We start from the raw sequence: 16,492 nt of genomic DNA, 5'->3' as shown, positions 1-16,492 counted from the left end.
ATTTAAACCCAGACAAAGTAACAAACAAAGAAACATGCTGGAGCACTACATGAAACTTCTTGCAATTTTTCCTTTTTAGTACATGGTATTTAGCCCTCACACATCTCCTATCTTGTGTCAGTTCTCCAAAGAGTAATGCCCCTTAGAATATCAGAATGGTTGCATCATAATATTGCAAAGCAGTTTTGATGTACTACTTCCTTGTAGGTCACACCAGAAAGGCAAATATAAAATTTCTCATACATAAGCTGAGCCAGTGTTGTAAAGTTTTATGCCAGTTGATTAATAAAACAGACATTTGTATATATGAAAATGTTGCATCATGTTGCTTCAAACATTTTTCAAAGACTTTAAGAGAAGCCCACTGATGAGATCATATTTGGGCAGATTTTTCTATAGTTTTATTCACAATTGCTTGTGATTAAAGTGTTTGTGAATGTTTATTGCAAATACCATCCTCTGTCACTATACCACAACCTAAAGGGCTTCTAGCAAAGCATATTTTACCAGTATACTGGTACAGACAATTACAATCTGTATATGCTATAGATAGTATGTTTATCATTTGTTTTCATATACATAAACATAGTTCTTACATAAAAACATAGTCACTATTATGTAAAGGGAAGTCAGTAGCTTATGAAAGTACATACACTTACTTATGTATACTTTAGATATACAATACATTTTTAATACATACAATATTTACAATATTTATATGCTTACATGGGCGACTTACTTTACTTCACATACAACAATTTGTTAATGATACTGTATGTTTGTATATTTGTTGTCCATTTGTTTTCATAGCAGTTGATAAGTAAAGTAAGTAGCATAATGATGTGTCCAAGTTCAGCTGTTTAAATTCTTCATTTGAGACAAAATGCTTGGCCGGTAAAGTTGTTAAGAAAGAAAGAAAGAAAGAAAGAAATAAAGAAAGAAAAGTCAAAGGCAAGTACTTTTAGTGAGGAGGAAAATAATGGATGAATAGAAACAATGGTAAATCAAGAATTTGTCAAAAAAAGTCACAATATAAAATAGGTTTTAAAAAAGTTACGTCATAGTCATGTCATGGCTACCTGACACATAACAGAACATGACTCAGTAACTCATATTGTTGCGTAATTACCTAAAATACTGACTCAATATCTCATAATCTTTACTTACTTTACTCTGTAGTATCAATATGAAGGTAATTTAACATGTTTTTTTTTTTTAAATCTTTTCTTTGGCAGTATCTGACTTCTACACCTACTTCGTCCCCCCCAAAATCGCCTCGCTTGACAACCCGACCCCGGTTTCGGGGGGGACCGGTCTGACAATAGGGTCTGACTCAACTGGCCGGACCGGTAGGCCGGGCTGTGGGTGAAGGGGCGGGACAGGTGAGGAGAGACTACAAGAGAGAAAGGATGGGCGTCTTCTCCTCAGCGTGGGTGTTTCACCATGTGGAGTGTGGACACTGTGGAAGTTTGTTTTTAGTTTGTTAATTGTTGTTCGTTATTTATCGCTGTTTTATGTCGCGTCGGAATAATCCTCAGTCGTTTCCGGTTTGTTTTAGCTAACGTTTTAAAAGTGGACTGCGCGAGACACTTCAACGGTTTTTAAAAAAAAGAAGTGCGGCGTTGTCATCCATCTAGAACAAGTTGTTCTGCTCAGTTTTTGGAAGTTTTGTGTTGTCAACCTAAAAGGGATTGTAGTTTTTTTTTTTTGTTTGTTTTTGTTTTTGTTTTTTTTTACGTTTTTTTTTAAGTCTAATTTGTCTATCAGCTTTGGCTTGTTGCCATGGAGGAGCACGACTGTCAATCAACAACACACGACTATCCACATCCATTTATCCACGGGGTGAAGCTGACCAGAGCGCAGAGGATCAGGGTAACGGTCAAACCGAAGTCTCCATATTTTACTTTTTTATTTATTTATTAATTCAAAATTATGGAGAGAAGCCACCAAGCTCTTAGTACTCTTCGAGGGCTTAACTTATCTCCCAACATATGCCACCTGAAACTAACGAGGCAGTAATTTGACTGGCAGGAGTCAAGTTTGTCCAGGAAACAGATCCTTCACTTCTGAACAGTAACTGACTATGTGCTTGATTTTAATGCCAGCAGTCGGTTTGATAAGGGTGCTATGTAGAACTGCAACGGTTAGATAAGCCCATTAATCAATTAGTCCATCCACAGAAAACTAATCGTCCATTAATTTCTTAAGCAAAAATGCAAATTATTTACTGTTTCCAGCTTCTCTAATGTGAGAGTTTGGTGCCTCTCTCTCTTTTTATGTCTTCATAAACTGAATATATTTGGGTTTTGGATGGTTGATCTAAAACAAGACGCTGGAGGACTTCACCTTTTGGATGCTTTAAATTATATCAGGCATTTTGCCCTTATTTTCTGACATTTTATAGACAAAAAGATGAATCGAGAACATAATCAGCACATCAATCAAAAGAAAATATCTATTAGTTGTAGCCCTAGTTCTATATTTATATAGTTGTTGCTTTGGACTCTTGGTTGGACAAAATGAGACACTTCATTACATCTTCTTGGGATCTGAATTTGCATTTTAAACTGCTTTCTGATGTTATGTAGAACAAACCATAAAGCAATTGATCAGTTAAGTAATAAGCATATTAATTGATAATGCAAATATACATTAATTGTATCCCTAGTTGAAACTCTGCAGTGTTTTTAAAAATGAATCTAAACAAAAGTGTCCCATGCGAGAAGAGACTTTCAAAGTGCTTTCTGACTATGATGCCTAAGCAAAACAGACGGGTTATAAATGTTAAAGGTTATAAATAACATAGACATGGCATGATCGATGATAACCCATACCACAGTGTTGCATAACTCTTGACAGACATGTCAAGAGTGCTGGGTAACCCAACCCTATAATGATGTTAATTATAATATTTTTGCCACACGTGTTTACATCAAGATGCGGCAACTATATGCAAAATGAAGCCATCAAACGTTGTGTTCAACACAGTTACCTGTGTTCCACTGTTAAATATTACACCTGACAGAGGTCTTGACACATGCAAAGAAGAACATTTCATAACATTCAGAAGTCAGACTGATTCCCTGCACATCAGAATTCACCATAAATCCTAAATGCAGGGACGGGGGATTAGAAAGTGTAGTTTCATAATGGTGTGTGAGAGTTTCATTATCTGCCATGTCGGTGATTGTACTTTGTGTTTATCCTCAGGGCATTATCTTGGGCAGTATCCTCTTCCCTCTACGCATCACACTGGCGGCCCTTTTCTTCCTCATCATTTGGCCTCTTGCCCGGCTACGATTGGCCGGTCTGTCTGAGGAGGACCGCTCTCGGCCCGTCACTGGCTGGAGACACTGGCTCTTCCATCCCATCGTCTGGCTGCTGAGCCGAGCCGTCTTCTTCTCCCTGGGCTTTCTGTGGGTAAAGGTGAAAGGTCGCAGGGCAGATCTGAAGGAGGCGCCGGTGCTGGTTGTGGCGCCCCACAGCGGCTTTCTGGACATGCTGGTTCTGTGTCCATCCCAGCTGGCAACGGTGGTGTCGCGGTCGGAGAACGCCAGCCTGCCGGTCATAGGAGGTGAGGAGCTCTGATTCAGTTGCACCATTTTATCGAATTGCAGATGGATAATCTGATTTGCGCTTGACAGAAAATTAATTGGCAACAGTTTTGATTGGTTCATTGTTTATGTATCAAGCAGAAATGCAAATATTTATGCTGCTCTTCTTCTGCACCTGAACCTTTCTGAGGTTTGATGTAATCTTAATATTGACATAAAATGTTTGGGTGACATTTTTAGACATTCACAACAACATAAAACCAGTGAAAGTTTGAACAGGCTGCATGAGCTGAAATATTGAAACTGTGCCGAGTTTCATCTTTCTGCCAATCACATTGGGCTGAAAGGCAAAAATTTTATTCACCCTGCCACAAACATAGTTGTGCTAACTCCAGTCAGGAAGGATTTGTTTCTTTGTTTATGTCACGTTTAACTGTGCAAGTGCCAGGATGACATAATCTTTTCACCAATATATTTTTGGTCCCTCTTTAAATTTTTTCCCTATTGTGCTTCACAGTGCAGTGTAGTCATAGATAGGGAATCTCACCCCAAGTTGTTCACCTACTAGGCAAGAAACCAAGATTAATATTTGGAATAGAGGAGTAAAGAGGACAGTAAAAGTATTCAAGGAAGTCCAAAGATAAACAAGTGACTCAGTGTTTTGGCTTCTAATCTGCTCTGTCTGCTCTGGTACTTCCTGTCTTGCTTTCTTGGCATTCTTGCTCTGGACTCCTTCCATGGTTCTGGTTTTAATTTTTTTCTTGTGTGACTATTTATTTATTTATTTATTTCAATTGCGTTTCAGCTTTGCTTGAGTTCAACCAGTCTGTGCTGGTAAGCAGGAAGGATCCAGAGTCAAGGAAAAAGGCAGTCACCCAGGTCACAGAGAGGCTGACCTCCAATGGCTACTGGCCTCAGGTAAGACCTTTTGTTTGGTTGCTCAAACAAATGCAGATTATCTTTTCTCAACACAAGTCTACAAGGCTTTAAGTAAAACGACAGAGATGATCTTTCTTCTTGGCTGTAGTCTTGTTTACATATCTGGCAAATACTACCAAATTATTCAATCCCACTTTTCAACAATTACAGTGGGGTAATGCCGGTAGTCACACAGTGCAAAGCTCATAGAAACTTAAGTTTTTAGTGAAAAATTAAGAAAATAGACTGTATATGTAACTGTCTAGTTTTTCACTGCCTGTGATGGTTTCGTAAATCTGTGGCTTTGGCACAAGCAAACAGCTGCTCAGTATTAGATAAAGTCTTTGGGACAGGAACATGACCTGCTAGATAGAAGAAAAGCGGAACAACACACTTTACACCCTCCAGGGAATCCATTTCTTAATGCATCCTTAATTACAGTTCAGAAATAGCTAAAGTTACTTCAGGCCAGTCCTTATGCACATTTTAGTAAGGAAGAACAGAAGGTGCAGTGTTAAGTCAAATTTGAAACCAGTCTGTCTGCACATAACCACAGAGGTCAGAATGGCCCAAAGATACATCGTCTGTGGAAAGATGTTTCTTTTTTCAGGCTGTAAATGTTGTCAAAAGGCTTGTAAATTCACCTGCTGGAAGTGCAAAGAGCGAAGGGTTGCCACCGCAACTCATAAGTCATATTTCTTAATTCTTTGCTAGATGCTGATGTTTCCAGAGGGAACCACGACTAACGGCCGTGCTCTTATCAAATTCAAGCCTGGTGAGTATTGTCAGTCTGAAATCGACACATGAAAAAGAAAAAGAGATTGAAAAGAACTGAGGTTTTTATAGCCTGTTTACTGCCAGGTGCCTTTCTACATCCGTCCTGTGCTTGTGAATCAGTACGTATGAATGAATGAGTGTAAACAACATGAAGAGAAACCGATCCCATCTGGTTTTTCTTGATGTCTGACACGGACAACATACTACAGTTGTTTGTTGAGATTATGCAGGAATGAGTCGTGTGAGAGAGAAAAGGCGTAGCAGGTGATTGTTTTGCTACTGGATGGTTAACTCCTCTACTGCACCTTTTACTTCTGTCTAATTCCACTATGTCTCATTATTTCCATGTCACTCATCATCAGGTGCCTTCCTTGCCGGAGTCCCAGTCCAGCCTGTTCTGTTGCGTTACCCCAACAAGATGGTGAGTGAACTTATTAGGGGGTGGCAGGTTGATCTGCTGGTTTGAAACAACATTCGATAACCGAGAAACATGACAGGTTTGATTCCTTCAGCTGCCAGTTGTCCTGTGAAGGTTTATTAGAGATGATAAAATTGGGTCAACTCAACACTTTACTTCCAAGATGTTTGTGTCCAGGGAGACTGAGACTTTAAATTTAAGTTAATTCTTCCTCAGAGTCAGAAGACACTTAACTCAAATCTAGCTAGGTCTCTTTAAATGTGATTTTGCAAACGAACCTCTGCCCTGGGATTCAATATCCAGAAAAATATATTAAGCATATTCTGTATGTTTTGAGAACACATGAGTCGAGTCAAGTCAAATTCATTAATAGAACATATTTAAAAGAAAATTTAAAATGCAAGTAAAACAAAAAAAATAACTAACATATAAAATTTAAATCATTTTTGTTGTCATATAAATAATGAAGGGGATTTAATTATTAAGAAAGGGAAGGAATTCCCAAGTAAAGCAAGGCACATTAATGCTTCATTAACTTAAAAAACCCTTTCTTTAAGTGACATAATCTCAAAAGAAGGACCAGACTACAAGTTCACTTTGTGTTTGTAAACACTGTAATCAGATTTAATTAAGGCGTGCAGCACTGTACACAAAAAGCCCCATGTAAGAACAAGTTGTTAGAGATATATTTAAAACAAACATTAACAGCAGAAACTGTCATGCTGCATTGGTAACATAACTCTGCACACACAAGATGCTTTGTACTGTTTTGACAACTCTATCTCATTTTTATCTGTTATGTCTTCCTTGTCACTTCGTGACCAAGTATGAGTGTATACACTACACTCTTCTACATATTATCAGACAGTCGTTATGTTCCTGAACATGCAGTAACACTTGTCCAAGCCAGTGTTTTGTACACTGGTTCCTGTCAGGGTGTGTTATGAGGGGAATGTGTCTAGAATTACACATGCTATAAAAAAAGCCTGTCTGTTGCTAAGGATGGTTCTTTTTGTTTGTTCTAGTACCTTGTTGTAATGTGTCCTGTTTGATTAGTCCTTTTATGACCCTCAGGATACTGTACGCTGGACATACAAAGGAACAACCTGGTGAGTTCCTCCATTTTTTTTATCTCCATATCTGTCAGAGCAAGTTAATGTAAAGGGGTTCGGCTCATCGTTTGTCATTTCTGGCTGCATAGAAGTCGAAGTACAAGTACTGGATTTCTACATAGACAGGAAGTTGAGTAAACTTGGAACCTCAAGGACGCTGAACTTTTTAGACTTGAGCAGTGTTTTCAACAATTTTACTCCATTATCAGTGGATATCATAGTAACTAAACCTTTGCACATTTTATGAAGAACACTGCTTTTACATTTCCTGCTTGTCATAATATAAATTTAATCCACATTACCCACCCCAAACTTTGGCCAAATTCAGCGATTTGCTGTCAAGTAATCATTTTAATCAGGTAAGGAAAAGAACACATAAATTGAATTGGCTGCTGTTGATTTTATTTTTTTTCTACTTGAACTATAATATTGGCTCTTTGTCCATTAGGCTTGAGGCACTGTGGCACACAGCTTCACAGTTTTACACCAACATGACTGTTGAGGTAAGACTCCTTCACCTCACAAACACATACAGTAACAGGTGCAGCAAAGCACACCACTGATCACATTCATCAGTAATGTCGGGTGTGGTCGGACACAACATTTTCAAACAGGAGAAGGTATTTTTCAGCTTGATGTGAAGTTACTCTTTGAAAGTTTGAGTGTATGGAAAAATATAAATGCCTCTTTGTTTTGCTCAAACTTGCAACTTCACACTGTCCCGCCTTCCCCTGTTACCATGACTAAACGTGAGAGAGAACAATGGTTGCCTTATTTTTATTGTTCTACAGTTCCTGCCAGTTTACAACCCATCCCAGGAGGAGAAGAATGATCCCAACCTGTATGCAGACAATGTTCAGAAACTCATGGCCAAGTAAGTAGTGCAGAGGTGAATTTTCAGGCCTATGTCTCATTTCAAAGGAACTGATCTGTCCACAGTAACGGGACTGCAGGGTTAAAGGTGTGTGTGTCTGTGAATCAGCTTTTTATAATGCGTTTTTCTGCTGTGTTTCAGGGACCTTGGCATCCCAGCTACAGACTATGTGATGGAGGGTGGAGTTCCTGTTAGTAAACTGGGTGGTCTCTCTCTTCCACTGGAGTCCCCTGCCAGAAAAACGCTCTCACTGCTGCTGAAAAACGGGTGAGAGAGGACCCTCATTCATGTTCGGTCTCAGCCTGAATCCTTTTACTGAAAATGTTTTATGGCTTTAATAAAAAAGTCCAATTGCCTTTTTTATTATAATTTTCCTCCCTTTCTTCTCTCTCTCAGGTTGGAGGCATCTGAAGTGGAAGCAGCACTGGACCGGATGATTGACAGGTGTCAGTCTGGAGCTCAGGGGTCAAAGGCCAGTGCAGAGGAGCTTGCCTCTGTTCTCGGACTGACAGATAGAGAGACAGCAGTCACTGTCTGTGACCTCTACTCCAAGGTAGAGGCAGTTTTCTTTTGTGTGTGTGTGTATGAGTGTGTGTCTAACAAGATTAACTGCTTGCGCAACATCCAAGAGGGCATTTTTCACTGGTGTCGTTTCCACCTGTGTATTTATAGGTAACAGGTGCAGCAGAGAACTAAATGTCCTCTGTTTTATGGCTTTAATACAGCTGCTGTGAGAGTTCACACTGTGAGATGTTAGCAGTAAATATATGAGGCAGATGTTTGTTTTTCACCAGAGGTTTTGACAACTATGGTCAAATCTGGTGAATTTAACATTTAAAATATTGAGTACTGTTTCTAGAGCTTTACCCGTTGATTGATCCATTCGTTTTTGGGTAATTTATTGATTGCTAAATAGCTTTGTGACATTTGTGCTAAAGGTACATTTCAGTTTCTGTGCTGTGCTCCAGAAACAGATGGGGGGGGGGGGGGAGACACAAAATAAAAATATTAAATAAAACCTCACCAAAAATATGTTGTTTTTTTTGTTTGTTTGTTTTTTTTCAGGATGAAACTGTGGACTTCAGACAGTTTTATTTGAGTGTTGCTGCGCTCTCAGGATTTGTCAGCATCAAAACACTACTTCACACAGCTTTCAGTGTAAGTAATGTGTCTGAATGTAATCTCTTGCATTTTCTCAGACTCTGTACGACTTGAGCAGGAAACACTTTAAGAATTTTGTGTTGAAATCTTTCTTTTTTTTTTTCTTCTTTTTTTTTTATGCCTCCATGCATAAAATGGATTAGATGGTTGACTATAAATAGTATAAAATGTTGATGACTGTAGAGAATACCCTCACAGGGAGTTTGTCAAAATGCAAAGCATCTAATGTGTTGCATTAGTTTGTCATTGACCTCTCTGGCCTGCTAAGTCGTGAATTTTATTTATGTATTTATTTATTTTGTGAATGTATGTGTTTTACAGCTGTTTGACCGGGAAGGCAGAGGCAGTCTAAGTGCAGAGGACCTGTCAGACCTCATGGGGGCGCTGCTGGGCCTTCCTCAGCACAGCACCACTGAACTGTACCTGGAGGCCTCCAAACAAGGCCAGCTCACTGAAGGTCAGTGACTCTGAATAATTACCTAATTATCTAACTTTATTGTTCACTATCAAGTGAACTAAAAATTACTGTTTGTTATAGTAGTGAATGAAGGGGTGATTTTGGATTTTTTGATTTTGTGATTCTGTAGAGCATGGTATACAGGACGTTATGTCGTCATGCTTGTGTGTGTCTGTAAACACATTCTTGTGAACCTTGATAGTAATGAAGTATACCACTTGATAGTACTTGAAGCGTGTGATCTGATAAGATTTTGGTATGACTTGCTGCATAAATTTGCATATTAATGAGGGAACTTTGATTCCTCAGAAATTGCTGTTACTCCTTTAACACTTTATGCTGACAATTAAGTTTATAGCAGGTATTTAGCATACAAAGACAAACATTGACAAGACAAGACAAAGATCGATAGAAACCTGTGTAAGCTTTTGTTTGTTCTTTGTTGTTTTGATTGCTCTTCTTCATTATTGGCAGTTTAGGTTGTCTGTTCATTTTTAATTTTCCTCCCTGCTGTGAGACGTTATTACTTTATGTAAACTAGAAGCCCAGTGTGTTACAGCTTACACAGTGTGAAATGTTTTGACATGGGGTAATAATAATAGAAGGATAATTAATGTCAAACTTGAGGCAATTTACTTTTAAGCAAAAAGGCAAGTGACACCTGACTGAACATTTGTGTTTCATCAGGTGATATTTAAGGGTCAAAACACTTTAAAATCCTCATTACATCTGCTTTGTTTCCTCAGAAAATCTGCTCCAAGTGCTGACGACCCACCCGACCTATCAGAGAGTAGTGAATGAATACCTGCAGCCAGAGGAGGTGGGCTCTCACCTGTCATTCACTTCGCTGGCCAATTGGAAGGCTGTGAACAACAACGGAAACGTGCACAACAGTAACGGATCCCTCCACTACAACAAGAAGTTTGAATGAGGATTTTACAGAATATTAAATGAGAGTCAGATTCCTCTTTCTGCAGGATGTTGAGTTTTTCTGTGCTTATCATCGTCAAGTGCAGTTGTGAAGATATGAGACAGTTTGAACAAGAATAATCATCGACAAAGTATTGTATTTTTAAGGTTTCGTGTCGCACAGTATGTGTGTGGATGTATGGATGCATTTTTTTTAAATCCTCATGTCAATCTTGCAATTATTGGACAGCCAAAGAAAGTGTGCGTGTGTGTGTGTGTGTGTGTTTGAGGCCAGGAACTTGGAAGGTGTGTGCATGTTTAACTGTATGCCTTTTTAATTACCATGAAGAAAGGACTCGGTCACTTTTGTCATTTGAAGCCATAAAATGTCTTATTTATAAAATTTCCTCCTGTGTATATAAAACATTTTTTTTCTTTTTTAAAGGGACAATGGAATGTGCAAAAAAAAAAACTATACACTCAAAGTTTATTCTGTAAATTAATTATTTCTTACATTTTTGTATGAATATAGTTTTTTGTTAACAATTAATTAAACTGTGAATTGTTTTAAGTAGGTTTTGGTGTTTGGGTTGTCCGTCTTTTTCCCACCTCTTTCTGTTTTTCCTTTTCCCGCCTTTTCTTTCCCATCACCTTTGGTTTGTGCAAGATAAAGTCTGTATATTTTGTAGGTAACTTGGAGAGCCGCCTTTGTTTCTTAGAAGGAAAGCGTGGGACCTGGATTCGCCTGAGCATCATTCTGGTTTTCGTTGCACTCCTCTCATCTCTTGAAGGCGTCTTGCCTGCAGTTTCTTCACCTTCAGAAGTTTCTTGTCCAGTCGAACATGATGGATTTGAAATCAGTTTGTCCACGGCCTTTGTTTTACTTCTTGTCCTTGGTGTACAGACGCCAAATGTTTCATCCTTGCCGCTGGACCCCTCATCGCCTTTCTCAATCCATGTTTGCCTCTGCTTCTCGGCTCTCCTAGAGTCAACCTCCATCTTGATCTTCCACCTTGCTCTTTTCATCGGACTCTTGATGATTTCTGTCTCAATCCCCACATTTTCTGTCTCATTTACCTTCGTCTCTTCAGAAGCCTCATGTTCCTGCCGATATCTTTTCATCGGACTCAGCGGTAGGCTTGGGTGTTTTGCCTCTTCTCCATTTGCCCTTTCCCCCTCACCTTTCACATCTTCTGTCTGGTCTGGACTTGGTTTGCGACTAGACACCTTTGGCTTTGGTGACGTTGAGCTGTAAAAATCACAAGTCTTCGTTTGCATGACCTCACTGTGTCTACAAGCTCCGTCTTCACTTAGTGCTACTGTTTTGCCTTGTTGCTGGTTCAGTTGAATCGACTCTGGATCTAGACTGGGGGATAATTTGGGATTTTTCACAGAGGGCGACTCCAGGCTTGAGAGAGGATGCTTATGCTCATCTCTGTCATTCAGTGGTGCTTCCCCTGGGGCTTCCTGGCCGCCTTGATCGATCATTATCATGTCTGTTGGAGGAGCTGTCTGAACTCCCGGGCTCCGCTGGGATGATGCTGTAGGTGGAGAGACGGTACTGAAGTTTGCAGAGTCCTCGTTGACCTTGCCCACCTTTATTTGCAAATCTTTATTTGTATCGTTCGCTGTCTCGCTACTCTCCTCTTCATCTTTCCTGCTTCTGCTTGTTTTAACCGGACTTGAAACAGACTCATTTGCAAACTCCTTTACATTCACTTCTACTCTGTCCTGCATTTCTCTCTCGGGTGAGGCCTCTATCTCACTTGTTTCCATCTGTGAGTGTTGGCTTTTCCTTCCATCTCCAGAAGCAGAAGGAGGAATCAGCTGCGCTTTTTCCTCAGTAGTTATGCTCCTAGTTCTCCTCCTTACAAAACCAGATATTTGAATCCCTTCCTGTTTTCTTTTTATACTCTCCTCATCCTTTTCACTTTTCTCTTGTGGTGTTGTGGTTGAAAGAGTGTTTTCTACCTTTGTTTCGCTGCAGGAGGCAGAGGCAGGAGAGCAGTGCGAGGGCAGTGACTTCAATTCGAGTCTCTGTATCTCCACTCTGAGCTTTTGATGCTGTTCTTTTTTTCCCATCTCGGAAAATTGCTCGACTGTGTGTGTTATTTTTGTTCCTTGGCTCTGCTCTTCAAAATTACTCTCCTCTCTTTTACATAATTGTCTTCCTCCCGAGGACCGTCTGCTCTGTTTTTCATAAATTACCCCGTCTTTCTTAATGCTCCTTTCACTTGGTTTCCTCTCGTCTGCTCTCTCTGTTTTGAATCCACCACTAAGTCCTGCTTTCTCTTTTTCATTTTGACCTGACAGCCTCTGACTGCGTCTGACTTTGACGAGTTCGGTGTCATTCTCTTTATTCTCTTCCTTCTGTTCAAAACTCATTTTAGCCATCCCTTCTTCTCTTGCTTTTCTTGCTGTTTTCTTTGGCATCTCTGATGTTGTAGCACCTTTTTCCAAAATGTTCTCACATTTTTTCTCAGTGACATGTCGCTCTCTTGTTCTGAATTCAGAGAAAATGCAAGGTGACGCTAATTCTTGAGAAATTGGCAGTCCTTCTGGTGACTCTAATATCTGTTCTTCAGGCACTGAGCCTGATGAATTGCCATCAACTTGAGCATCAGAGGAGTCTGGATGGGAATCTGCCACAGCGGACGAACTGGCTGGCGCCGGGATTGCACTGTTAAGGTCATCTTTGGGTGACATATCTTTTAGGCACGAGGACTCTGGGTTTATGTTTCTGGGACTATGTTGGTCCTCAGACTCCCTTATCTGGGCAGGAGGAAGTGCTTTCCAAGCCAGGACCCTTAGAGCTTGAGGGCCAGCTGACTGTGGTGGGCTGTCAGTCAACAAATCAGCACTGAAATGAGGTGCAGGAGGGTCTTCAGTTGACCCTGCAACACTGGAACTTGAGGGGGACTCGGAGGCAGTGAGTTCCCAAGGTAGAGGTCCACTCTTGGTCTTCTGGGACAACTGAGCTGACTGGGTGTTTGCAAAGTTTGAGAGGGACATTGCGGCGTCTTCTGACACGATTGGACCACTGTCATCTGCAAGAAATAAAACTGCCAATACATCGTGGTCTGCTGTCTCCAAATCAAAAGTAAGAATGTCTGGGGCAGAGTGTGGAGACGAAGTGAAAGTATTCTCCATGAAAAGGGAGCCATCGTGACAAAGACTAGACAAGGCATCAACAGGACTGAAGTGTTCTGGCGTGCCTTCAGTTGGCAGTCGTCTTTCCTTTGATCCTGTATCCAGAGGCGCAGTTTGCCAATCGTGGTTTGGATTGGTGTCAGAGTTTCCCGGAGGATCCAATATAGGTGTCTGAGATGTTTCATCAGGTACAGGATCACTGATGGAGTCAGCAGACAGTAGATGTGATTGTTCCTGCACCGTCATCTCCAACGCCTGTAAACCAAGAGGAAAAACAGGAAGAAGAAAAACTTACTAAGGTAATTAACATTTTTCTTGTGGCATTTTCCCAGATGCAAACAGATATACAGTATCTCATCTTTTCATACACAACCCAGCGTTTGACTTTTCTCATAGAATTATGACTTAATATTTGTCGTCATAAAGCAAAAAAGTATCATGTTACCCATTGCTTTAATTCGTTCAGTGGAAAAAGGTCAATGGATTCTGGATCTGGAGACACGGGGGGATCCAGATGCTCTGCATTCAGTCTCGATCCCAGCTGAGAGGAAGATATGAAAGAAGAAGAATTAAAGGGCCCTGTAGAGATTTAGTTTTGCGCTTTCAAAATCTGATTTAATTTGTGAAAATCGAAGCAGTAGAGGCCAACAACCCTGCATCTTACATTTGCCACAATTCAGCTAAACAGCATCTTTCTTTAGACCCGACCTGCCTGATAAACGCCCAAATCTTTGAGGCTCCACAGGCCCAGGTTAAAACATGTCTTATCATCCAGCAGCAAGACAGTAAAATAAATATATACATCTAACCCCTCACTCTGTGCATAATAACTACAGTAATGATATAAGAGACGCACCAGAGATGACCCGTCAGTTATAGGATCGCTGCTGGAGTTGGCAGAAGGTTGATGTGACTGCTCCGGCAGCGTCGCCTGCAAAGTCAGAAAGAAGAAACAAAAAGAAAGTAAGTAATTAAATTAAAAAAAATAATAATTTTATAAACATGCAGTATATGTCACATCTTTATTTTTACAGAAAGGTCAAACTGCAGGGTTCAGAGACCCTCGGTTACTGGCTCACAGCGGCACAGTACTGTTGATGTTAATGGTCAAAATGGCACTAATACTGAAACTGGCTTGTTCTTCTAATCCTAGATTGACCTGCCGCATCATGAGGCAACAATACACATCTGTTACTGAACTTATTCTCATGTTACCTCTTGCTCTTGTGTTTCCAGTGCGATAAAGTCGAGGATATCCGGGTCTGAAGAGAGGAGGGACTCCAGGAACTCTGTATCCAGTGTCGACTCCACCTGACAGAAAGAGGTGAGCACACAGGGACACACAAGATATATTCTTAAACCTTTGCGGCAAACAAGATAATAATATTGTCAAAATTAAAAAAGAAATTATAGGAGAATAATTTAATTTAATAGTCGCTACTTATGCACTTAAGTTCCTCCCATTTTATACTAATGCTTGACGTACTTTTCTGACAAAGTCCTCATCACTGCACAGTTCATCCAGATACTTCAGAAAGATGCTGTTTTCTGTCTCTAGTTTCTCCTTCTCTCCGTCCTCGTCCTCGTCGTCCTCATCCTCACTCTCTTTGACCTCCACGTTTTCATGGATCTGAGGATAGTCAGAAACAGCAGAAAATTGGGATTTTTTTTTTTTTTCATAATGAAATATTGGCTGTTTTGAACAAACTTTTAGATTTTAAGGATTTTTTTAAAGGTATTTTTGGGTGTTTTTCTTACCAAATATGAATGTTTTATTAACTCCTTAAACAGATATTCTTTTAGACATAATAAATCCATTCTCCTGCATCCTGCATATTAATATACATTTTTCTAGATTTTATATTATAACCCAAAGTTGTTGACCTTATCGGGACAGAGGGAGTCCATAATCGTCATGTATTCCTCAAAGGCGCGTTCTGCCAGCGATTCTTCATCCAAAGAGAGAAGAGATCCAGGAGAAACCGCAGACTCCGTGGATTGTAGTTCCTCATCAGATGTGTCATTTCTCTGCTGTTTTTCTGTGATGATAAAAGAAGTAAAAAAGGGAGAAAACGGGGTAAAACATCAGTTTGACTTTTAACCATTTTCATTTCTTCTTAGCATCCCTAAGCTCTCTGCGACCTGCAGGAAGGATTCATCCTCCAGGCATCATGAATGTTAGTGCAAAATTTCACAACAATGCATCCAATAGTTGCTGAGATAATTCAGGGGAAAGGTAATGTCGATTTTTAGATATAAAGCCTTGACCTCTGACCTTCTGACTTGGCCTTCTCTTTACTCTGCTCTTTTCCTGCAAACTTTGGCGTCACATTTAACTGCTCACCAACTGGCTCAACTGCCTTCCTTGACAACCTGGGGTCAGACATGTGATATTAGATACAGTACTAAAGTCAGGATTTAATTATGGACCAGTCGATACAATAATATAATGCTGTCTGCTGTGTGTTCCTTACAGGTCAGGCTCGTAGGGCTGCTGGACAGGTTGAGACTCTGGACACACACACCAAACGGGGCGAGCCTCAGGCAGGAGGAACCAGGACTGAGGGGGGGAAAATGGGCTGTATGGGAACAACACACAGGGGCTAAAATCACACCTGGCGTTGGGTGTGGTATTCATCCAGCAGGCCTCTTGACCAAACCAGGGGGTCATTCTGAGCTCTGGTACAAGTGGTGTCACGTCAGGCCGGACGCCCGGTGATAAAGCCTGGAGGTTGGATAGAGGGGGACAAATACTGGGCAGGAAAGTTAAGTTAAAGGGATTCTCATGGGCTTGTATCTGGGGGTGGATGGGGCCCATCATCAGGCTTGGCAGGGAATGTTGTAGAGTTTGCTGGTTTGGATTTTCTTCCTTTTTCGTCCAAGATGGCGTGTCTCTGTTCTGCTCAGAATGAGCAAACCTCCTTTCTCCAGCAGTGGAAGCTCTCAGGGATGCCACCTCATCCATCCTCCCCCGATGAGGCTCCGATGAACAAAGCTGCCCAACGCTGCTATCTGACAGTTCATGGATGTTTAGCTCTTCTTGTGAGGCAGATCTGTCGGTAGGAAACAGGCGATGATCTTCTCTGTCAGACAGGATGATCTCAGGTGGATAAATCGGCACTGGATCCATTCTTTATCTCTGTCGCTGTGTAACTGTCAAAG

General features: G+C 40.5%; 2 protein-coding genes across 5 annotated transcripts; one reads left to right on the top strand and one right to left on the bottom strand.

Moving 5' to 3' along the window:
- The first annotated feature begins 1,339 nt into the window (after positions 1-1,339).
- lpcat4 (lysophosphatidylcholine acyltransferase 4) lies at positions 1,340-10,755 on the top strand. Its single transcript, XM_056369769.1, has 13 exons — positions 1,340-1,872; positions 3,211-3,574; positions 4,360-4,472; positions 5,187-5,247; positions 5,612-5,670; positions 6,742-6,776; positions 7,228-7,282; positions 7,571-7,653; positions 7,795-7,920; positions 8,050-8,206; positions 8,719-8,811; positions 9,136-9,271; positions 10,018-10,755. The coding sequence occupies exons 1-13, from the start codon at positions 1,783-1,785 to the stop codon at positions 10,200-10,202; spliced, it is 1,557 nt and encodes a 518-aa protein (XP_056225744.1). The 5' UTR covers positions 1,340-1,782; the 3' UTR covers positions 10,203-10,755.
- Positions 10,748-15,717, bottom strand: LOC130164797 (NUT family member 2G-like). Of its 4 annotated transcripts, XM_056369768.1 has the most exons (4): positions 15,606-15,717; positions 15,215-15,369; positions 14,817-14,960; positions 13,602-14,641 (listed from the first exon to the last, which is right to left on the bottom strand). In XM_056369768.1, exons 1-4 carry the CDS (start codon positions 15,715-15,717, stop codon positions 14,537-14,539), a joined length of 516 nt encoding a protein of 171 aa, XP_056225743.1. In that variant the 3' UTR covers positions 13,602-14,536. The 4 variants fall into 4 exon arrangements, with proteins under 4 accessions (XP_056225741.1, XP_056225740.1, XP_056225739.1 ...); XM_056369766.1 differs by having other exon boundaries at positions 10,748-14,641; positions 14,817-15,369; positions 15,606-15,694; XM_056369765.1 differs by lacking the exon at positions 15,606-15,717 and having other exon boundaries at positions 10,748-13,871; positions 14,187-14,641; positions 14,817-15,491.
- Positions 15,718-16,492: the final 775 nt, after the last annotated feature.

Source organism: Seriola aureovittata, chromosome 23, assembly GCF_021018895.1.
Source record: "Seriola aureovittata isolate HTS-2021-v1 ecotype China chromosome 23, ASM2101889v1, whole genome shotgun sequence".
Classification (NCBI taxonomy): Eukaryota; Metazoa; Chordata; class Actinopteri; order Carangiformes; family Carangidae; genus Seriola; species Seriola aureovittata.
Note: the sequence above shows the minus strand (reverse complement) of the source record. Positions and strands in the feature narration are given on the sequence as shown.